This window comes from Anabrus simplex, chromosome 4, assembly GCF_040414725.1.
Source record: "Anabrus simplex isolate iqAnaSimp1 chromosome 4, ASM4041472v1, whole genome shotgun sequence".
NCBI lineage: Eukaryota > Metazoa > Arthropoda > Insecta > Orthoptera > Tettigoniidae > Anabrus > Anabrus simplex.
The window spans coordinates 431,152,131-431,177,874 of record NC_090268.1 but is presented as its reverse complement, the minus strand read 5'-3'; the positions used below and the strand labels follow the sequence as shown (position 1 = coordinate 431,177,874).

Here is a 25,744-nt window from a genome sequence, read left to right as displayed (position 1 = left end):
TTATACTGGAAAGCAATGAAGGAAGAAACTCTTGAAACTTGTGGAATGATATACTTTAATTCAAATGTACAAACAAAACTTACAAGCATGCATGGCTATAAATGACCTTTTCTTTGCATTGTCATGTTTGTTTCTATCTTCTTTTTTTTTTGCAATAATATTGAAACAATTAATGGTCTATAGAACCAGCTTTTGGATGGTTAGGCCTTGTGCATTTGCCGAGTTTCGCCCAGAGGTGCCATTTGGGTTCATCAGTTGGATTGGCACGCCCATCCAAGAGATTTCCATGGGGAGCAGATTTTTTTTTTTCTTTTGGTAACTGAGAATTCACTTCTCCATTAGCAGGTTAGCTATCCATATTTGCTAGCACAGCAGAACCATGCAATCGGTTTACCACTGCTAAGCAGAGTCTTAGAGTCTTAGAGTCTTAGAAGACAAGTTCTACTGGATAGATAAGATTTCAGCCATTCTAGGATCCTTCCATGCACCCTATACGCAGATAATTTAAGAATCAGGGCACTGCGTTGTACTGTGTTGAAAGCTTTCAAGAGATCAGTATATATGGAGTCTATCTGTGAGCCATTGTCCAAAGATTGGGAGATGTAGTTACAATATAGGCCAAGGTTTGTCCCCGTGGAACGCTTATGTACAAAACCATTCCGTTCATTTGAAAGGTATTGGTTCAAACAGGTGTATAGCCTCCTATTCTTTCAGCCACCTTTAACAACAGTGATTGCAAAACAACAGGCCTATAATTATCAAATTTACGATTAAGCCATTTTTTAAACACTGGAACAATATAGGCCCTCTTCCACTCGGACGGGAAATATCCAGCTTGAAAAGACTTGTTCAGTAGGCAGGTTACTGGGATAGCTAACTCCTGAGCACACACTTTTAACACAACACCGGGGATATTATCTGGTCCATTTGACTTGTTGATGTCAACTGTCGAAAGAATTTCCATAACCTCACTGGCGAATGTCACCACGGTTTCCAGCGTAGATTGCAAGTGACTAATCTAGTTATTGTAAATTCCAGCGTAGAGTCGCTGAGAAATTTGAATGGTGAATTACAGGTCATGGAGGGGGCATGATATTACTGAAAGTGTCTGCAAAAATGTTCAGGATGTCTTTAGTGTTACTCACTTCTTGATCACTATTATGTTTAAGATGCTGGATAGGTGTGTAGCTCCAGAGTGTAAATCCAATTATGATAGCATAAAGAGTGAATGTGCAATGATTTCTATTCCCAAACAATGAGTAATTATGTACACTGCAGCTTCCAGCAATTCCCAAGAAAACCGGGCACCATCTGAAAGTTCAGTTCTGTGTATTAAGCACTTTCATCAAGATGATTTAGAGCTCACGGAGGTGTTCATAGACAAGGATAGAAATTGAAAGGAATTCCCAGAAAGAAAACTGTTTTGCATTAAAATACCATACCAACAGTATTTACTAATGCACCTCATTATCTAGGTAGACGTACAGCATCCAACTGTAAATGAAAAGACCCAGAGGAAAGAAGACAAAGTGCAGAAGAAAGAAGAAGAGAATTAAGCATGAGGTGGAAGAAAATATTGATCAAATAACAGTAACAGATAATTGTAAGGTAAGACATTATTTATAGTATGTTCAGGGGTTTTATGGGCATGTTCTCAGTTTTCTTCAAGGATATCAGTAATCCTATTTTTAGGGCGATTTTTTGGAGACTGGTGATCTGGACACAACCTTCTTCGAAGTCAAGGGCTAAAAGAGCTGAATTGTCTGCAAATCCCAGGTAGTTCATTCTTATTGAGGGTTTTGCTCCAATTTTGATTATAGGCGGGTATTCCTTTTGCCAAAGTTTCATGATGTAATCGAGAGCCATACTGAAAAGCAGTGAAGATAATCAGTCACCTTCTCTGAGGCCAGTGTTTATTGTAAAAGCATTTGATGCTTCTCCCCTGAACTTTATCTTAGAAGTTGTGTTTGTTAAAGTTAGTTTCATGATTTTTAATAATTTAGGATGAAGACCATATGATCTGAGGATTTTTAAAAGTGTGGGTCTATGGATACTTTCATACGTTTTTTTTAAATCTATGAACGAGATAAAGAGCTGTTTATTTCTGCACCTGTAATATTCCATTATTACTTTCAGGCTGAGAATTTGGTTTGGGCAGCTTCTATATGGGCAAAATCCTCTTTGGTATTCTCCAAGGTGTGGTGGCAGAGTATTTTTGATTCTGTTGTAAATTATGTGAGAGAAAATTTTGTACGTGCAGTCTAGAAGGGTTATTTCTCTGTAATTATCGGGGTTGGTTTTATCTCCTCTTTAAAATAATGGATAGATTACTGCTGTAGTCCAGTGCTTTGGAATTTTCTCCGCAATCCACATTTCTAATTGATGTTGGAGATTTATGTTCGCAGGTTTTCCAGTGTTTTTCCAGATTTCTGAAAAAGACTAGGTCTTTACCACATTCCTTGTAACTTTTAGTTCTTTAATTGTGAGTTCTACTTCGTTCATGGTTGGAGGATCCATTCAATCACTGGTGATCAAAAAGGGTGGGTTAGTGTTTAATTGAAACACTTCAAATAGGTCATTGTAATTTAGAAGTTTGTTGAATGTCTCTGCGAGGATCTCTGCATTTTCCTGGTTACTATGGGCTACCTTTCCTGATTTATCTCTCAGCATTAATGTTTTGAGGATACCGGTATTTGGTGAATGTTTTGTAAGGATCTCATGATTGTTTTTTTTTTTTTTTAGAAAATTCTCTTCTACCCCTTCTAGGGCATTTTTAAGATGTTTACATTTGGTTTGTCTGATGATTTTATGGGTTGACTTTCTTTGTTTCATTAGTTCTAAATTTGATTCTTCTGATTTCTGGGCTTGATGGTTTATCGAAGCTTGGTGTCCTCTCTATCACCTGATCACATTCTTCACTTCACCATTTGTTTTTTCCTGGTATTCACTGCAGCTAACTCTTCTGCTCTCAATTTTAATTTGGTGGTCATTTCTTCTAGTGATTTAGTGTTCATAGATGCTTCCATTGTTTATATTTTTTTATTAATGTAGTTGGGTTGAATTTTCACCTATTTTTAGTTTGGAGGTTTTTCTTTATCATTGGGGTTAATTTTATTTTGACCCCAAGTCTACTCTCCTAAATTGAAAGTAAAACTCGTGCAGCGAAGACACAAGCTGTAGATAAAATTAGGGAAAATATTGTGAACATCAAAAATGACATTCAAATATTAGACTGGGAAAACAGTTTATCTGAGTTAAGTGGGTGGAATTGTAGTAAAGAGTACTTAGAGTATCATTTAGCTGGATACATAGTGCAGAATATTTCAAAAGTGATTCAGTATGATTTATGTCGTCTTTTCCTTTCCGGCAAACCGACTGATAATGTGCCTGCTTCCCTAACACTAATATTGAAGATTACGACTCAATGCAAAGCGACACATATCTCATGTATGCGTTGGAAAGTGTTTATAAAGTGTTGTTGCAAGTGGAAAATGTTGTTGTGGAAAAGCTATCGTGTATGGATAGTTTGTGGGGTGATACTTTCTTTGAGTGCTTGGATAAATTAGATGTTATTGAAGTGAAGTCATCGCAGTTGGGGTGCTGTGAAGATCACGTACTGTGTTTGCTACCGAAACTCGTATTTCACTACTTGAAATGTCAATTCTTCTTTTGCACGAAGGAGATAAGAAGGGAGCTGGTTACTTTGAAGGCAGCAAAATCATCCAGGAAATATTCCAAAGTGTCCAGCAGATGAAATAATTTTCAAACGTAAGGTGCATGCTTGAGTTTCTTAGTAGATTTTGAAGTAGCAGTCCCAATAATGCCTCCGTTACCCTCGCGCACAGTCATCACTGTGGATGGCAGTGCCATCTGTGCGGCAGTCCAGGTAACTCGTGAAGATGTCGCATTTCCTTTTCGGTACGCTATGATACTGGACATAAAGAAATGAAATTTTGAGGATACATTTCTATTACAATGTAGGTGCTTGCTATGGGAGGATTTTTGGATATTCTGTCGCTAACGGGGTGAATTTTAGAAATGAGTGTATCTGTATCTCAAAACTTTAAAAGTTTACAGATGTAAAATTTGGTATTTAGAATCTCCTTTAAAAATAAAGAAACATGTATTCTTTTTTGTTTTTGGAAAATCCCACTAGGAGGGGTGAAAAAGGGGTTGAATGTCTTTAATGAGGATAGTTATTTCTCAGAAACTGAAGAAATTACAGATCTGAAAATTCGTATTTGGAATCTCCTTTAAAAATAAAGAAACACGTATTTTTTTGTATTTGGAAAATTCAATTAATGGGGGTTAAATGGTGGTGACAAATGGGGTGAATTTTTAGAAAGACTGTATCTACAGTATATCTCAGAAACATAAAATGTTACAGACGTAAAAATTTGTATTTGGAATTTCCTGTAAAAGTACAGACACATAGGTTATTTGTTTTCAGAAACTCCACTTAAAGGGAACTAAAAAGTGGGTGAAATTTTAAAATGAGCATGTCTACAGTATATCTCAAAAACTTAACATGCTAAAGAAGTGAAAAACAGTATTTTACATTTCTATTAAAAATGAAGAAACATGTACTTTTTGTTTTAGGAAAAAAAAAACACTTGGGTGACTGTAGTGACTGAAAATGGGGTTGGATTCTTTTTATTAGGATACTGATATCACAAAAACTGAGGATGTTACAGACGTAAAAATTGGCATTTGGAATCTCCTTTAAAAATTAAGAAATATGGATGTTTTGTTTTCGGAAATCCACTTAAAGGGGGGAGGGGGCGGAGAATTGAAAAATAAGTTGAATTATTTGTAGGGGCTGTATTTTTTTTGGAAAGAGCGATACGCAGAAATGTTTTTCATATTTTCTTTCTTGCATATATATGGCCTTGTAGATAGTTAAAGTACCGTATTTTAGCAAAATGAACCCACTTGGTATGAAAAACGCAAAATAGTACCGGAAGAGCTCTCCAATAAACGTTGGAATGCTTCAGAGAACTAGAATGTAGTTTCCTTCTCAGTTGCACAAACGTACACAAAGCAATGAGCACTGTGCATCAGAAGTATGTGTATTCAGTTCTGCGATTTCTGAGGCAATCAATAAAAATCAGTATATGATATCGATTACAGCAAATGGCGTTGCGGTCGTAACAAGTTCGGTCGTAGATGTAGCAGTGCGCATTATACTCTTTGGCAGTGAGAGTTCGCTGCTAGTAAATGTCCAGCATTTAAGTATTAAAATGCCGAAAACTAAAGTCACAACAGTTTTCTTCGAGAGCCGAGGAATACAACAGTGAGGCGTTCTATGTATTTGATGCTGCAAGAAAGATTCCAATGTATAAGTACTGTAATGTTCGTATTACGTGGAAACGAAAAGACACATGCGATAAACACTGCATAAAATCAGAAACACACAAAAAGAAGAAGAATGAAGCAAATAAACATATTTCTAAGCGACAAATAATAATCGGCGATACTTTACACACTGTAAAGAAGCTGCAAATTGATAGAGAGCAGTTTGTAATAGACACAACAAAAGCATTCATGCAAGCGACCATTCCTATAGAAAAGCTGGATAATCCTGCCATGAGGACATGGATGATTATTAAAGGAAAGAAAAATACAGTAGAACCTCGATAATTCGAAATCGGTTAATTCAACATCTCACCTAATTCTAAGCAGCTCTCGTTCCCCAAAACATGAGGTACGGTTTTGCATGTTATTTAAATTGTTTAATTCAAAATACGGATAATTCGTAATTCGAAGAACAATGTTGGTACCGTTACCGAAATTCAGACTTTTAATTCGAAACTGCCTTTATATTTGAAAAAAAAAAAAAAAAAAAAAAAAAGAATTAGTATTTTACAGAGTAATTTAAATTCAAAATTTCTCCGCATCATGAAAGAACGCGTCTTAAGGAACATGTAGGGATAACTTTCCGCAATTTCACCCACTTCGACGTTTCTACAGTGTGCTTCATATCTGTTAAGTTTGACTGGAATCTTAATTATTTTGTATTCAGTATTTTTAGCAGGCAGTATGCGGAGAGGTAGAATCTGCGAACACTGGCGATGCCCACAGTTGGCGAAAAAGCGTGGCTTATATAATAAATTTGTATGCACCAAACAATATTGTCAATGCCGATAAAACTGCATTGTTTGTTTGTTTGTTTTATTTTTTTAAATGTTGAGGCCAAACGGACTTATGGTTTTAAAGGAGAGAATTGCCAGCCAGGAAATGTACTATGTTGCTATGCAGTCCACACGGAAGCGAGAGACTTCCTTCCCCGTCATAGGAATGTTGAGAAAGTCACAATGTTTTAAGGGCATCGGGCACTTTCTGTACAAGTACAAGGCATCTAAAAATGCAAACAGTACAGTAATCCGAAAGATAAAGCATTTACACAGGGGAGCCAGCATAATTTGTCCTAGTCATTGAATCGTGTTTTTTCTCTTTCGTTGCATGAGGTTATGTTTGCCATTTTTTTTTTTTTTTTTGTGTTTTCCATGGCATTTGAAATGTTTAAACTGAGAATCAAGGTGAATGCATGCATTAATGGGTCTTAGAAGTGCCATGGCAGGAAATCGTACAAGTATAGTCACTGTACTGATGTAATGCGGACGGAAGAGAGAGACTTTCTCCCCTCGTCTTAGGAAAGTTTGATAAACCGCGATGTTTTAAGGGCATCGGGTACTTTCTGTGCAAGTACAATGCATCTAAAATGCATACAGTACAGTAATCCAATGAATAAAGTATTTGCACACGGGAGCTAGTATAGATTTCTCCTCGTCTTTGAATCATGTTTTCTTTCTTTTGATTTCACTGCGTGAAGTTATGTTTGCTAGTGAGTTATCCAAGTGAATTATTTGAATTAAGTGCATCTTGTTGGATACATTATGAAAATAGTTTTTTTCCATGGCATTTGAGAGGTTTAAACTGTGAATCAAGGTTAACTGCATGCAGTAACGGGTCTTAGAATATATTGTGATGCCACAAGGGATGACATTTCCGAATTATATGTTGGCGGTGAATTCAAAATCACATACTTCAAAGTCTGATTTTTGCGTCCCAACGACTTCGAATTAATGAGGTTTTACTGTAATACTGTCTTTTTAGTAAAATACAACAGTATTAGTAGGCCTATTGTAAATAAATAACCTGGTTGAGTAGTAATAATGTTACGGTTTTTGTCCCACTAAGTACTTTTACGGTTTTCGGAGACGCCGAGATGCCAAAATGTTGTCCTGCAGGAGCTCATTTACGTGCCAGTAAAATTAGTAACACGGGGCTGACGTATTTGAGCACCTTCATATACCACGGGACTGAACCTGCCAATTTGGGCTCAGAAAGCCAGCACCTTAATAGTCTGAGCTACTCATCCCTGGTTGGGAAGCACCATCATATCCATGAACATCTTCCAGGGTTATATGGCTTTGCAAAATGCAGTGAAAGCACATCTGGTACAGGAGAAGGAAGACAACATTGTTAGTGAAGTTTTAGGAGGTTTGATAGAAGACCACAGTGAATTTGCACCCAACTGTTCGCAAGCATTATGGTTTCCGACGTCTAATGTGGTCACCGAAAGAGGCTTCTCTGCTTACACAAAGATACTTTCCGACTGTCACTCAATCTGCATCCTGATAATTTTGAAACCAAGCTTATTTTGTACTTTGCAGACAAGTAATTCAAAATGTAAAAAAATGTAGGCTATGTATAAGTTCATATTACAGGGCAGATCACCTAACTTCATTTTGACGTATCAGTGATTTATATACCGGCATTTATTTCTACAACATTTTGTATAATTCTAAGATTTAATAAAATTTAATACATTACAAGAGTTCACTTTAAAACCCTAATCACAAAATTAGGTAGATTTACCCCATACTATAAGGAAGATAAGCCTCCGTGGCTCAGACGGCAGCGCATCGGCCTCTCACCGCTGGATACCGTGGTTCAAATCCCGGTCACTCCATGTGAGATTTGTGCTGGACAAAGCGGAGGCGGGACAGGTTTTTCTCCGGGTACTCCAGTTTTCCCTGTCATCTTTCATTCCAGCAACACTCCCCATTATCATTTCATAGCATTTATCAGTCATTACTAATCACCTTGGGAGTGGCGACCCCATTGTAATAATAGCCTATGTATGGTTCATTCATTACATCCCTGACCCGGTCAAAGACTGGAAAACAGGTTGTAGGTTATCATTTTATAAGGAAGATATCACAAGAAACATTGATCAGTATGACAATTTATTTCATGAAATACTTACCGAAATAGTGTCAGTTTTAACACCGAAATCAACAGTTTTATTTCACCAAAATATAAGGCCGCTAATTATTTGTATGAAGATACTATTATCTCAAAAACGAAAGATGTTGCAGACGTGAAAAATTGGTATTTGGAATCTGTTTTAAAAGTAAAGAAACACATATTCCTTTGATTTCGGAAAATTCAATGAAGGGGGAGTGAAAGAATTGAAAAATTAACTAAATTAATTATATACTTACATCTAATAAAAACTAAAGTTGTTACAGACGTGAAAATTGGTATTTGGAATTTTCTTTAAACATAAAGAAACATGCCTTCTTTTCTTGGGGAGTGAGGGGGTAAATCAACTTAACGGCGGTGGGGTGAAAAAGGAGTCGAGACGAATTGATTTACTGTTTACTGTTTACTTAGTACACAAACTTAAACAAATTGCAGAAGACCTGGCTCCAATTAAAACACGTAAAAAACACCAATGGTGGAACAGTGAATGTGATGAAACAGTGGAGAGAAGACATCAGGCATGGCTATTACAACAGTCCCAAAAAACAGAAATATCCTATCAAAATCTAGTGAAACAGAGAAGAGAAACTACCCAAGTCTTAAGAAGAATAAAAAGACATCATAAGGACACCCTGCAGTTAATTGAAGAACAATTCAATAAAACTCAATCAAGGGACTACTACTAAACCTTCAGAAAGCAGCTCCAAAAATATGAACCCCTGACCCTACTGATGAAGGATGAAGATGGTAAGCTGGCCCATAACAATGAAGACAATGCAGAAATTCCGGCCAAATATTTCAATAAGCTTTTAAATTGTGAGGAACCTACAGAACTCCTTCATTTGGACACCAACAGCCCGATAAAAACACCACCAGAGAACATCAATCCCCCCACAATAAAGGAAGTCTACCAAGCTCTGAATAAATTAAAAAACTACAAAGCGCCAGGAGAAGATCAGACCTTTGCGGAAATCTGGAAATATGCAGGAACATCAGCAAAAGTTGCCCTCCATCAACAACTTGTCTCTATCTGGATTAAAGAACTACCAGAACACTGCACAACAGCCCTCATTCATCCACTGCACAAAAAAGGAGACAAAACCGACCCTTACTACAGGGGAATCTCGCTCCTAGACATAACATACAGAATATTTTCAATAATCATCCTTAATAGGATAAGTTTACAACTTGAGAAAGAACTAGGAGAATATCAAGGAGATTTCAGACCCTGGAGGAGCTGTCCTGATCAGATCATGAGTCTTAAGTTGATAATGGACTATAACAGGAGAAGAAACAGAGATATGGTGATAACTAGGGCTCGGATGTTTAAGACCTAAAAATAGCCCTAATAAGCAAGCAAATATGACCTCAAAAATGAGGAAATATGACCTCAAAAGTGACGAAATATGACGTAAAAATGACAAAATATGACCTGAAAATGATTAATCAAAATATGGGCATTTTAAAATAAATTATAAATCGGAACGGTAATTTCCCTGATACATATTTGTTAACTAAATTCTTTATTCTTTCTTTAATATTAGTTTTCTGAATATACATGTGCAGCAATTATTCACAGTCTATTACCCTTGATTCACTTATCAAACTTTTGTGAACTAAGTTTGCTAAGATTATAAGATCACACAACATCGTAAAAGTCCATGTTTGCACCCTGCATTGGTGGTTTGAAATACGAGAAAACTAGAAATCAATCTATTTAAAAAATACATTTTGGAACCTTTAAGCCCAGATTTCATTAACATTATCCAAATGCGTTAAAGTTTAAACTGAGTACCAAGAAACGAATTAAATAGATGTCTTTCAGTACATTATGGTAGGGCGTCAGAGCCTATAATGCAAACTCGCATACCTTTTTCATTCTTCTCCGCAGGTGGAATTGAAGTGTACGACAAGATTCATCTTCAAAGCATCAGGCGCGAAAGACCTCCGATTATCACTTAACACATTCTTGTAAGAGGAGAAGCTCCTTTCTACATCACAAGACGTTATTGGTGCATATTTAAATAATGTTAAATCACTGCTGTCGAGTATGCACTCGTCTTGAAGTGTATTGGTACCTTCTCCTCTAAGAACATTTATCTTGCACACACGGTGAAAACCATCATTTCGATTAAGCACATTTTGAAGTTTCCGTTTTACACTGTCACCAACTATTCCATGTGATTGTTGTACTGAAAGTTCAACACTACTCACAATGTCAATACTTGCATGAATTTCTAAGCCAGCAGATTCTAAATGAGTAATTGCACTCAATATCATTCCAAAGTTCGACTTAATATATGCCAAACTATCTGACAAACTGTTGGAAAACAATTCCTGGGCAATCTTGATAGAAGAGGCATCATCTTTGTTGAAGCTCTTAACAATGTTTTTGATAGTGGAGTAGTTTACGCAATAATACGCGGCAGCATCGAGCCACGTCCCCCACCTAGTAAGAACTGGCTGTGGAGGGAGTGGCGTCGAAGGAGTTAACTCCTTGAAAGTCGCAACCCGCAGTGGTGCTTTCAAAAAAAAAATTTTGATGTTAGATATTAATTTATCAACTTCAGGAAAATGTCCACGAATTTCTTCTGCCACCCTATGCAGAGCACGCGCAAGGCAAGTGACGTGAATCATCCTTGGATAAAACAGCTTGAGGCCTTCAGCAGCTTTCAGCATGTACGGAGCAGCATCGGTAACAAAGAGAAGAACGTTTTTCCACTTAATTTCATCGTTCCACAAAATTTTTAGTGCATTATCAAAAAGAATTGCAATCGTTGAATGATTTGCTCTCTCTAAAACTTCTGAGGTTAGTAGAAAAATATCCCCAGGGCGATCAGCATGGAGTGTTCCAATAATTACATTCCCTATATATCTGCCTGCAGTGTCTGTCGTCTCGTCAATAGATATCCAAATCTTATTGTCTGCTACACTGTGTCATATTCGATTTAGAGTATCTTCATAGCAACACGATAAATAGTTTTTTCGCAGTGTTGATTCTATAGGAACAGATTTTTTAGTGTATTTCTCCAGAAAATTCATGTAATGGGTATTGTTCACCTTGTTTGGAGGAATGTTTGCAGACACCATCATATCACAAAGTTCCTTTGAAAAATTCGAACATCCGTTCATCGCTGAAGATGTAACAGCCTTATCGAATATCAATTGCTGCCTCTTCTTATAGACATGTTGTCATTTGACATTGTTGCTGTGTTTCGCCGTGTTACAATGTTGTTGCACATTGAAACGTTTTTCAGCCACGACTTTCACTTCACACAACTTGCAAAATAGAACTAAACCGTCTGTACAGAAATATTCTTCTCCAAATTCCTTAACAAAGCTTCGTAACTTAACACTAGTAGACTTTTCCTTAGGCATACTGGAATGTGTGCTGGGATACGATTTACTGTAAACTAACGCTTGTGTAAGTGAAAGTAGGTTCTAATATCTGAACTAAGACAAGTGAGCGATTACCAGAAGTAATTAGCTCACTGCTGGGACGGAATTTTCCGGATTATTTCTGTCTCTACCTGGGAGACTGGGTTGCCGAGTACAGCGGGCTGGTTATTCCACTCTTCGACTTGTATCAACAGCGTGATAAACTTACTGAGAAGCAGTTTTGTAAACACTAGTTCGCATGCGGTAAGTTGAAGATGATTTCGCACACCTTCAGCTGTCGTCAAACCGCCGAAATATGACGTTTCTACTAAAATAGCTCAAAATATGACCTTATGGCAAAAAATAGCCAAAATATGCATTTATATGACAAATTAAAATCACTTAATTCTGACAATAATCACCTGATTTGCACCGAAATTCAATCAGACAAGAAAATAGAGACAAAGAAAAAAATATGACTTTTCCTAAACATCCGAGCCCTAGTGATAACATCTCTAGATTTCAAGAGAGCTTATGATTGCATCCATACAGAATCTCTTTTTAAAATTTTAAGACACCTTGGACTACACCGCAAATTAATAAACATGATAAAATTGACTCTCACCAACACCAAATTGAAAGTGAAGTTTAGGGGTGAAACATCAGACATATTTGAAATTAAAACTGGACTACGGCAGGGAGATGGGCTCTCACCACTATTATTTAACTGTGCTCTAGAAATGGTAATGAGGGAATGGTTTAGGAAATGTCCCCCCAAAATAAAGATTGGCCGAGAAATCAAAACAAAATGCCTGGGTTTTGCTGACGATTTAGCATTACTAGCAGTGGACATAAAAGAAGCAAAAACCCAGATATCAGAACTTCAAAACATTGCAAATAAAATTGGCCTCAAAATATCATTTGAAAAAACAGAAATTATGCCCCAAAAACCAACACAGCAAAAAGAAGTTACCATAAATGGTAATAAAAGCAAAATAGTAACTCAATTTAAATATCTTGGAGAAGTAATAACACATAACCTAAATGAAAAAATCTCAATCCAAATAAGAACAAACAGATTAGCTAAAGCACAAAAACTAACATGGGATATCTACAAAAAGAAATGTCTACCAATAAATACAAAAATAAAACACTACAACACAGTTATAAAACTGGAAGCTACATATGCAGCAGAAACACTCTTTTACCTGAATAAACAATCAAAATTGAAAGGAGGATTGGAAGAACCTGCATCAACAGAAAATACCAGAAAGATGGACAGTGGCAGTTAATACCTAACAAAGTCCTGTACAAAGAGCTAGAACCCATTACAGATACTATGCATAAGAGACAACTGGGATTCTTTGGACATATCATGAGGATGCAGGATTCGCGACTTCTGAAACAACTAGTACAACACAATCTCGTCTCAAAAAATACCACAACAGGATGTAAATGGATCAGAGAAGTAAGAGAGGATCTGAAGGAAATATGCCTTACAACAGAAGACACCACAAATAAGATAAAATTGAATACAAAACTCAAGAATACAAACCTCCGCTTTACCCTTACACAAAACAAACCAACACGCATATTTTCAACTGAGGAAAGGGCACGAAGTTCGGAGCATCTGAAGAAGTACTGGGAGGACCGCAAAGCCTGAACAATCCCTTCAAAGAGACCTGAACGACGGACTGACTAAAGTGATCCTATGTGGTCAAAAAAGAACAAGAAGAATGTACTTGATTCTCATCATAAACTGATCATTTTTAATCTTTCCTGGGTTTGTTTTTAAGGGCCATATTTTCCTTCGGAGAACTTAAAAGTTAGATTACAGTAGATTCTCCTGGCATATAAACAAAAATGTTAACATTTTAAATAAATGGTAGGAATGATACTGACCGTGCAATTGTTCACCTTTATAATAAGGTCAATAATGCACGGAAGTATATCATTCGTATCGCCAGAAATCCCGCCCACTTGCCTACGCACGACAATGGTCTTGGTCACATTGTCAGCAATGACAATGGCAGCAGATGTAATTTACTGCCAAGTAGTGGTCTTGCATCTTGCTGCGGGGTCCAGAACAATAATAATAATAATAATGACCTAAATTCAGCTAATATCACCCACCCTAATAATAAGAATAATGATGTTCTGGACCATCAAAATGTGCGGACCACGCTGGAAACAGGTCCTGGCGGGGTAATGACTACGAATACAGTCCGGCCGCGGGTTCAGTACCGCCAAGGCACCCAAGACGACACCACGCGCCGGATCTCCTCAAGGATTTGATCCATATTAAAAGTGCTTATAGGAAAAGATTGCAAAGATTTAGTGACCCAACTGACCGGACGGAATACCTGAACCTAGCCCGGGGAGTATGAAATCGATTGCTGGAAAGAAAGATTGAAAAATGGGAGGAAATTTGCCGTCAGATCACGAATTTTGGCGGATTATATATAAAATGTTAAGCATTCAATTATAAATTTGAGTATAATACCGTAGCGAGGCACAGGTATCTTGCTAGTTTTCAATATATTGTCTTCCAATCAGTATATTGGTCATTATATTGTATCTCTAAGAATTTTTGTCATACGTAACTATTTGTAGCAATTAACAATTATGAAATCTACAAAAACTTTTGAACTTTCTATATCAGTGTTGTTGGTAGTTAGTATCAACATATATTATATACTGTAATAATGATGATAATTGACAGCCCGGCTGTGAAATTTGTAACGACATCAAAAATACTCCTCTAGCTTAATAATTATCAATGTTATAACTAGAGCTCGGATTTCCATGGAAATGCATGTTTTTAAATAAACTGGTTACACATCTCAAACTTTGCAAATATTGGTTTCATGACTTAACGATTCTAAATAACCGTTGTTTTTCCCTGCATGTTTTGGCATAATGCATATTTGGAAGATTTGGGATTTAATAGCGAATATTTAGATGTTTATATTGTATAATTTCACTTTTCTTTTTACTTTGGCGCATATATAATGTTAAGTTGCAAGATGGTGCCTTTTATGAAAGATGGTGTGCAGATTGCTTTTCCAGGTTATAGAGAATGTCTATTATTGAGAGAGAGAGAGAATGTATTCCTGGCATCCTATCTTAGTACATACAGTAGAGGTCCTATAAACCAATTAACCAAGCACTCTTTTTATTTGTTGCTTGAGTAAACATTGGCTAAGCCGGAAGGCCCCACGTCGATCACTGTAATTGTTAGGAATAAGGTGTCACAGTTATAAATTGATATAAACTGAGTCGTAAATTGTGCATTATTATATACTACTCATTTGTTCGTCTATATTAGACGAACAAAACAAAACTTTTATCACACTTCTGCGATGCCGCATTACTGAAACAGCTCCTTACAAACCTTTGTTTTGCACTGAACCCTCTTCCGTTGTTAAGCTGGATTTTTCTACCCGGAACTCGCACTCGCCACACGTCTTTGTTTATTTAAAGATAAAAATTTCATTGTTCCGTATTGAAAATTATCACAGTTAAATTGAAATAATAAATATGGTAGTTCAACCTATTCAATACAAGTAAATAAGAGATGTAGAGATTACATTCTTATTTAATTAAAAATGGAAATGGTACTGGTTTCGACCCCAGTCTGGGTCATCATCAGCCGATTATAACTCGAAAAACAATGCAGCTTCAATCTTTAGTACAGTAGTTATTTAAGACATCATCATCTGCAATCATCACACAGAGTAGTGGCTGCAGCAGCTAGAGATGAGTTGAACAAAGTGATCCGTTCAAATCCTGATTTTAAGTTCGTCAAGCTTATAAAAGATGTATTGTGGTGAAAATGCACAGATGTACAATTTGACCTCACTTTGTCACAAATGTCTGTCACTTCTTGCGACGTAGGAAGGTCATTTTCCGTGCTTAAGAATGTACTGACAGATAAACGGATGAGCTTATATCAAGACAATTTGGAAAAATGAATTGTTGTACAATGTTTCAAAAGGAACTGAATTTTGATAGTGCATATTTTTCAGTTTATTGTGCATGTTTTGCCATATGATAGTGCATAAATGCATGCATATTTTGAGATTTGATAGTGCATGGAAATCCAGGCTCTGGTTATAACCATTTAAGTTTGATGAAGCTTTTTACCAAATTTCTCCCTGGCAGCATATAAATTACTATATGGCAGTCCTAGCATTAATGTTGGAGTTGGACTGCAAGTTATTTCAATCAAAGTAAGCAATTTATACAGTCTTTAAAATAATTCTTGTAATGAACTTCTTACCTTCTGGCTTTTAGCTGGGACTGGGAATGTATGTTGTAGAGTATTCACAGGTACATCAACTTTGGCACTATTATCTGTTGAACTATCAGTCTCTGGTATAGTTAATGGAAGAGTATCTCCTGTAATAGATATGGTCTGACCATCCATAGCATCTCCTGTTGTCAGACCACTGGATTTAGAAAGATTTAAGGTGACAGTTTGAGCATCAGATGGCTGAACACCATCCAACATGTCCACTGGCTTTTGATCAGCCATACTCTCATATGGAATGATGTTTGATTGATCAGCAGAACAGTCTATGTATTCGATACTTGTCTCTGAATACTCAACATTTGGTAACAAAACCTACAAATAAAACACAGTACAGTAATTGTATTAAGCAAATAACACTTTTTATAAGGACTTCCCACCTCCCATAAAAAAATCACTTAAAAATAAATTATTCGTGAGAAATGGAATATTACAAATATCCCTCAAAACTTCATTAAAGATACCTTATCAATAACAACACACAAGTGAAAAATATTTGCCACTATGGCTGAACTTCCTACTTAAAATACATCCTTCTATGCTAGTATTATAACAGGACTGAATCTAAAATGCTCTCAATTCATTCAGCTACTACTGATGTGACAGTTTCATTTTGTGCAAAATAATATAACCTTCACAATCACAACTACACTATACAGAATATTCCATGCCAAAATGGACAAAGTACTGCAAAAAATTAAATTAGATTTTTGAAATTGATGAACATTTTAAAATAGAAATTGTATTAAGCTTCAAAAGCCAAATTAAGTAAAAAATATATACTATTATTTTCCTATTATTTTCTAACTGTAACAGAACTCACAGAAAAAAGTTGTAAAATTCCAAAGCCTATATTTCAGTCGTTCTTAGAAAATGAAAGAGGTTTTATTTTCACATGGCTTTTTAATTCTGAGTGGAGTGGCTGCATTCAGGAGATGAGTGCGCTCAAACCCAACCATAGGCTGTTCCAAGAATTGTTCCTGTAGTTTCCCATTTTGACTTCCAGGCAAATACTGGGGCAATTTATAATTACAGGATACATCCAATTCGTAGAGCCCTGCACGGATGCAGATATCCATTAATTTACTGTCTTGGCAGATGCAAACTGTATGGTAGTGCGGATAATTTTCCTAATAATTTCTCAATAATGAAGTTTATTGATTTTCTTATTTTTTCTTGTGGTTAGGTGACCCTTGACTATGGCGTGGGAGAATGGTGATATATAAATAGTTTTGAGATCATAAAGCCATAAATCTAACCTAAGAGTAACTGGCTCCTGAACGCAATTAATGTTACTTATGTTATTCTTCCATCCCCTTGTTTCTCAGAAGCCCTCTCACTAATTTCGGCTTTTATTATTCATTAGGTCAAACTCGTTCTGTATTGATTGCGAGTCTTTACTGCCTAGGCCTTTGAACTAATCTGACCTTCAAGCGCAACATTTGCCCACTGCATGAAGAATCTCTATGTAACTTGTTTCAATGACATCATTGTACTGCATTCGACTATTTGCATCATGTGCACAATTGAATCATATGACATTTACCATACAATGTCATTTCGTCATTAGAACTTTATTATAAATGCAACACAAGCTTCAAGATCCTTCTCCATCAAGAACATTTCACTAGAAACATTTTTTAATGACTACTTTGAGTCTTATTTTAAGGTTTAATATATTACGTGCACAGCTTAAAAGTTTTTATCAAATTAATATCATTGTGTCCATTTCTCATTTTCAGTTTTAACTTCGCAAGGTTACACTATAGTAACCAAAATCTGCTCAACTTTTAATTCTCACACGTTTTATCTAACATTATTGTACTTGTACATTGTTTTTGGTCTATTTGATGTTTTGTATAATTTGAGTTATTGGCTGACAATGACCTCGACCAAGGTCGAAACTAGTACCATTTTGAAGTAACTTGTAATGTAACTCACATTCTATAAAATGTTGTATTGAAAAGGTGGAACTGTCAAAACTTATTTAAATATTAATGTAATGGAAGGAAGGAAGGAAGGAAGGAAGGAAGGAAGGAAGGAAGGAAGGAAGGAAGGAAGGAAGGAAGGAAGGAAGGAAGGAAGGAAGGAACAAAAGTCAATACGCTGGTAGTGTCGCAGAGAAATCCCTCCTGAACCTGTGACTGTAGGGGTTCTGGTGCAAGGTATCACGTCTATTGCATTATGTTAACAGATCTAGCTGTTTCAGTACCTTGGGTGGTGTAACATACTACAATTAAATATTTACAATATTCACCAACATTCATTTGGAATAGAAAAACTGTCATATATTTGTCCACATAATCAATACAATTACATTTAATTTTTCTAAATTTAAAAACTGTAAATAATGTAATATTGTATTGATTAACTGCACAAATATATGACCATTTTTCTATTACCTTGTAAACTGTCAATATGGAATTAAGAAGAAATTTATCGTATGCATCATTCATTAACTCCTCAACTGAGGTTGGCATCAGGAAGAACATCCAACCTTAAAAAACAAATGCCACATACAAAGGTCGATCAAATATAAACAGGATTTTTGTTCCTGAACATCAACAGTTGGTAGGACTGGCCCCACACTTCTGCTATGCTTAGGTGGGATCGTTAGGAGTGCGAAGAGCATGCTGTTAGATACTTCCTGCCGTTTCGTCAGTAACGCTCATGATGTCAGAGCAATAGGTGCACGCCTCCACTGCACAATGCATCATTTTAAAATTTCTTGCTCGTGAAGGAGTTAGAGCGGCGGAAATTTGCCAGAGATTGACTGCACAGTTCAGTGATCAAACACTGTCAAGGACGCGTGTTTGCATGGCATAACAAGTATAAGGAAGGATGAGAACGTTTGGAAAATCAGCAAGACAATCGCCGTCCTCAGACCAGCATTACAGACGAAAACATTTGAGCGGTTAAAGGCATTTTGCTGATTGATTTTTTGCATGAGCAACGCACAATCAATGCTGCTTACTACTGCAAACTGCTGAACAAGACGAGGGTTGCATATCGCCACAAAAGACGAGACAAACCGATTCGACAGGTCATCTAGGTATGGGAAATGCACTGGACTATACTTGATCATCATTCTTACAGCCTGGACTTATTGTCCTGCGATTACCATTGATTCGGTCCATTTAAAGAAGCTCTAAGGGGGCAATGATTTAAAGATGACGAGAGCGTGGAAGACTTCGTGCGCAAATGGCTGGTGACATGACCCTGTTCTTTTTATGATGAGGGTATCAAAAAGCTGCCCACACGCTGGGACAAATGCATTTCCAAAGCAGGAAACATGTGGAAAAATAAATTGTAAATGCCTTGAGTTTTTAAATAAAAAATAAAATCCGCTTTATATTTGATCTTCCCTCGTAATTTCATCTCACTTTATACCCGACCCTGCATCAGGAAATGGGACTAACGGGTAGACACAGTTGTAAGCAACCGACAGAAGACTGAAGTTGCTTACCTGGAAGGAGGAAGCAGCCAAATGAAATGTGTTCATTAAAGCCAGTTTCCAGACGTTCTGCTGAAATTTTAAACAAGCTTGGGCTTCGAATATTCCTCTTTAAGATCTTTCAACTAGAATTCTGTTTGGACTCTTCTGCCCACAGTTACGTAATCTCTTATCTTATTCTATCCGATGTGATATTGTACCTGGCTTCCGAGTGGAATTGCATTGCAGTTCCTTCCTTGATTGTTCGAGAGTTCGTATCCTGTTGTGTGCAGGCCATTGTTTGAAATGTTTCCTTGTATTTTGGACATTGAAAATTATGCTGTTTAAGCAATTTGTGTTTATTGCCTTGTGTTAATTTGATACTTTCTCTATTTTTCTTGGGTTGGTTTTAATGCCTGGAATTCCTGGAATACAGTGGCTACATCAAACAATGGGAATTATATGGAAAGAGAACAAATTACCAGATGACTATAAAAAAAATATTAAAAAAATAAATAATATAAAATAATTAATTGCCTTAAGATAATGGAGAAGATTATAGAACAAAGACTGACGAGGGAACACATCCAAGTGTTTCACTCGGATTCGGTTGAAATTTGGTAGAAATATTCGTGGGAGGCAGTAGAATGCTAAGGTGAAAACTGCATGTCCCCAGCGCAAGTTTAAACGCCAAAATAGAACAAATAAATAGTCGTAAAATTAGAAGTGCCGCGGGAATATCTGGGTGTGGCGGAGAGGGAGGGAGGAGCGAAGCAGCGGACGTCAGCAACGTATAGTCGGGCTGCTCGCTCGAGTCGAATGAATGACCACCCACCCCCACCCTCCCGGCCACTCTTCTTTACTACACCGCACTTCGCACATACCTCGTATCTTCCCGATTAGAAACGTCAAAGCAGATCAAGAGGTGCACATTGATTAGTCGTCCGATGAGACAACGTTCTTACAATGACAGGTAAAATCTGACGTTCTTATAGTCATTTTTATGAATGGTGACTGTATATTTATTTTAACCATGTATGGTAATAATTGATTTTTTACACCTCGATACAAAAAAACGCCCACTACAGAAGTCATTCAATCCGTGCAATGTAGTAATGTGCCTTCAGAATTGTTTTGCAGAGTGTGACAAAAAAGACACCCCATTTTCTGAAGATGAAAGGAATTTGGGATTGGAATTATATCATAAGTAGATCAATGTATTTATATATATTTACTTTTACGAGAAAAACAAGCGTTCACAGGAATTGCGTTCTTGTCTCCGTTTTACAGGTCTAATTGCCGACAGGGTTTTGGACAAAGTCAAGTAAATATGAAAGTTTATTTGTTCCACCTTTTCAATACATAAAAAGAATTTAAAAAAAAATTAAAACTGTAGGGACATGTTTTGCTCTTCAATCAAGAGCATCATCAGCCTATATCTCAAATTGAAAGGAAAAAAATCAGGTACCTGATTGTATTTAAATTAAATATAAATGTGAAGATGATGTTACAAATGTTTTGGATACCGATATGACAGTGGAACTGGATGGCACATTGGATATGTCGGATGATGACTGATTTCGAGGAAGACAATATTGAAACACCGTTATTTGACCTCATCTCCAAATGTTGCTCTTAACCCTGCATCCACAACAACGGCTGAACAATGCCTAATCCCAATAACTTATAAGAAGAAGGTCGTCGAATATTGGCGAAACAAAGGTGGGAAACAGAGGAGCTTCGCATCAGTGAAACACAGGTTTTGTAAATTAAAGTTCCAGCAAGAGCTTTACAGGTGGGAGCAACAACTGGAAAACGGTGGCACAATGGTAGAAAAAAAATTAATTTCTTACGAAGACTTATCAAAAGTTCAAAGAAAGTAGATAATGAAACAAAATTGTTCACGATATAAATATTAAAAAATGGGCCTTAAAGTACGCTCGTCTAGTTAACTACGACACGTTTTGAGCGTCTCATTCCTGGGTAATGAGTTTTAAAAAGAAATTCAAAACTGGATCAAGAAAAATTTGCAAATTCGTATTTAAAAAGTACCAATTTGAACAAGAAGATACTAATTGTAACGCTACACTGTTTGTTGAAGAAGTGTCGCAATTACCGGTAATAGAAAGTTACGGCCCAGAGTGCGTGTTTAATACTGATCAGTCTGGTTTTCATGAAGAGTTCCATTCTGGTAGGACCCATAATGAACGAGGAGAAAAAGTCATATTAGCGGAAGCACAAGCTATGAATTCACTAACTCATAGCTACACAATACAGCCAATAATTTCGGCAGATGGACAACTCCTGCCGAAGTTGCTAGTGGTGTTGAAAGAAAAAAATAGCAAATTTGCTCCTAATATAGAAAGAAAAATATTTACCGCACCAAATGTGTACACTTTGCCTTCAAAGTCTGGAAAACTGACCAAAGAACTTGTACAGAAATGGTTACGGGATGTTTATTGTGAGCTAGTACCAGAGTACAGTGTTTTAGTTCTCGATTCCTGGACCGGACAGAAAGAAGAAAATATTTTAAATGCTAAAATTGGGAGTAAGAAAATCATTAATGTTCAAACAATTCCGAAAGGAGCCACTGGACTTATCCAGCCGTTAGATATTTTGGGCTTCCGCATTTGGAAGCAATTTATACGTATTTTGTACGATTTAATTTTGTTAAACTCGTTAGACATCAAGGTAAATTTAAGGAACAACATTTTACAAGTGCAATCTTTGACGCACAACCAGGTCTCCTCTCCGCGTTTTCGTAGATGTGGCAGTATAGTTGGTACAAATGTGGCTATGTTAACAAGAAACCTTCACAATTTGTTAATCTAGTCAATTATTGTTTCAAAGAAGAGCCTTCCTATAATCAATGTAATACCTGTGAAAGCGACAGCGCTGTAAGATGTGCATGGTGTACACAGTATCTGTGCCTTGCACACTTTTTTGTAAACACTCACTATTGCACTCATTACAACGAGTAACAAGAACTTGGGCGTGAATTCTTCAAACCTTATTGGCATCGTTGTTCAAACATCGTCCTTTGTACACTTGTTTCATGTGCTGTTTTCATATTTACGTTTTGCACATCTAATCAGGAACTTAAGGGGAACGCGCTAACTATACGCTGCCTGGCTGCTGGCGCAGCTCGACACAGCCCGGTTGAGTCACGTCCGCTGCTTCGCTCCTCCCTACCTCTCCGCCAAACCCTGATACTCCCGCGGCACTTCTAATTTTACGACTATTTATTTGTTCTATTTTGGCGTTTAAACTTGTGCTAGGGACATGCAGTTTTCACCTTAGCATTCTACTGCCTCCCACGAATATTCATACCAAATTTCAACCGAATCCGAGTGAAACACATGTATGTGTTCCCTCGTGAAAGAAATAATGGAAGATCAATTCGAAGAGGAACAACATGGATTTATACTGAGAGAAATAATGGAAGATCAATTTGAAGAGGAACAGCATGGATTCAGAAGAAATAGAGGAACCACAGACCTAATTTTTTCACTCAGGCAGCCAATGGAAAAATGTTGGGAAAAAGGGAAGGACTTGATAATAGTGTTTTTGGATTTGGAAAAAGCATATGACAAGGGTGGAAAGAGGAAAAATATGGGAATGTTTAGAAAAACATAACATCCCAGAAGCACTAATTTAAAAAGTTCAGATGTTGTGAAAGTAATGTGCAAGTAGGAGATAGAAGATCTCAGTGGTTTAAAACAAGAAGAGGTGTCCAACACGGGAGTTCTCTTTCCTCATTGCTCTTCATTTCACTCATGGATACTGAAAGAAATAGATAAAGAAGATCTTAATGTATTGGTTTTTGCTGATGACTTTGTCATTTGGGGAGAAACAGAGAGATGTTCAGAGGAGAATGGATCATTGGAACACCAAGTTTAAATAATATAAGTTAACTGTGAGCAAGAGCAAAACAGTGGTAATGAAAGTTAGTAGGAAAAATACACCTTGTAACCTCACCCTTGAGGGAGAGAAGATTGAATGTGCGAATACCTTTAAATATCTGGGGAGTACAATGTCAAATGACGGAAGTGCCAAGAACTAAGTATTGAACAGGCTGCAAAAAGGATCCAACTTTTTCCATCAAGTATGGAACATAGTATGGGGCAAGGGAGTTCTTCCGAGGGCTAAACAGATCCTGTTTAAGACTTATCTCCTGCCCATCATGACGTATAGTTTGGAGAGTTGCGTCATACATAAAAGAGAAGTAAATCAACTGCAAGCTGTTGAAATGAAGTTCCTTAGATCAGCTGTACAGAGAACAAGATCAATTGATGTTTGTTGTTTAAAGGGGCCTAATGTCGAGGTCATCGGCCCCTAATGGTACGAAATGAGATGAAATGAAACAAAAACTTAAAAGTCCAAAATCCTCCACTGACCAGAATTCAAAGCGTGAGGACGAAGAATCAATCGATGAACGGATATGAATTTAAAACAATCAGTGGAAATGACCCACAGTGCCTCACATGCACAGAAGCTGGCACAAAACAATAGTATTACTGACCAAGGGACTGCTTCTATAGCACGATGCTGAATCGATTATGCTTATAGTCGAAACGGGTCCAAAATCTAGGTCATCGGCCCCTCGTAAAGGTATTTATTGCTAGGAAAGTAGAACCATGCTATGTGTAATGTTGCGGTACTAATCAAAAGTAGTGGAGACTCGCGGTATGCCACACATTATGGTACTATTCACAGGTAGTGTAATGCGTACATGTAACAGACCTATGGTGTTTCACACACTGCGGTGCTATTTACAGGCAACGCAAACCTATGGCACTCCTCACATAAGTGGACTAACCACAGAGACTCGTACTATCCCGTGGAATTCCTCACACAGTGGGAACTGAGCATAGGTAAGGCAGAACCATGGTGTTGCTAATCCCGTAGTGTTGCTCATATAGGGGTACGAATCACAGGTACTGTAGGACCCACCTCCTGATTCACACACTGTCGCTACTAATCACAAACCTATTGCGTACCTAACATAGTGGTACTACGCGCAAGTAAATGCGACCCATGGTGTTCCCTGAGTGATGATACTAATTACAAGTAGTCTCATGGTTCTAATTGCAACATCCCTTGGACGCCCCTTCTAGTCGCCTCTTACGACAGGCAGGGGATACCGTGGGTGTATTCTTCCTCTGCGTCCCCCACCGACAGGGGGGTTTTGTGTTTGGTCCGCGAGAGGTATTTTATTTCCCTCAAGTCCGCCGGCAAGCCGGTTAGGACCCCACTATCCGCTACCTGGGACGCGCCACGTGGGAGTATCACCTCTCCCCCGCTATGCCAGCGTAGTACGTTCATGGCAGAGAACAAGGAAGGACAGAATTAGGAATTAACAGATACGAAGAGACCTGAAGGTCAACCTAACCATGGAAGAAAGGCTGAGTGTTGCAAGGCTGAAGTAGTTAGGACACGTTAAGCGGATGCAGGAGATTCAACCACCTAGGCAGTATCTTGAAAATATTGTTCCGGGACGAAGACCTTTTGGGCGCCCTAGAAAAAGGTGGTTAGATTAGATAAGAGAAGACCTAGAGAAGAGAGGAGAAACAGGGGATGCCCTAGAGAGAAAAGAAGCATACCAGCACCGTAATAAATGGAGGCACATTGTTCTTTAACATCCTCGCTGGAAGGAATTCATGATGATGATGATGATGATGATGATGATGATTACTTCTAGGTGTGGGAAATGTGAATTTTATACTTGAAGGATGCTTAACCTGCCCTTAACTTGAGGTGACACATGTAAAAAGAAAAAATATCCTTATATTGACAGGGTGTACTTGAATTAAAGTTTCATTTCTTCCTTGCCATTTTAATGTTTATCACCTCAAAGTTTTAAAAGAAATACCATACCAGATTTGGAACCCTGAATGTAAATTCTCATTTTTTCTATTTATAGCTATGTTATTTCTATATCTTTGCATTAATTTTAATTAAATTATTCCTGGGTTTAATTATATTTGAGAGTTATTCATTTAAGGGGGAAAGTTTGTGTTTGTTAGGTCCTGTCCCTCTTTTCTTTAAATTTAGCTGAGCTCCAGTGCAGTGTACACCTTATGTTTTTTTTTTTTGCTAGGGGCTTTATGTCGCGCCGACACAGATAGGTCTTATGGCGACGATGGGATAGGAAAGGCCTAGGAGTTGGAAGGAAGCGGCCGTGGCCTTAATTAAGGTACAGCCCCAGCATTTGCCTGGTGTGAAAATGGGAAACCACGGAAAACCATTTTCAGGGCTGCCAATAGTGGGATTCGAACCTACTATCTCCCGGATGCAAGCTCACAGCCGCGCGCCTATACGCGCACGGCCAACTCGCCCGGTTCACCTTA

General features: G+C 37.4%; 1 protein-coding gene across 1 annotated transcript in view; it reads right to left on the bottom strand.

Annotated features, from left to right (window-relative positions):
- LOC136872318 (zinc finger protein 341) overlaps positions 1-25,744 on the bottom strand; it is a 230,771-nt gene that overhangs the window by 89,145 nt on the left and 115,882 nt on the right. Inside the window, exon 6 of the mRNA XM_068227436.1 lies at positions 15,932-16,276. Within this exon, the coding sequence (XP_068083537.1) occupies positions 15,932-16,276 (345 nt within the window). The remainder of the gene's footprint in view (positions 1-15,931; positions 16,277-25,744) is intronic.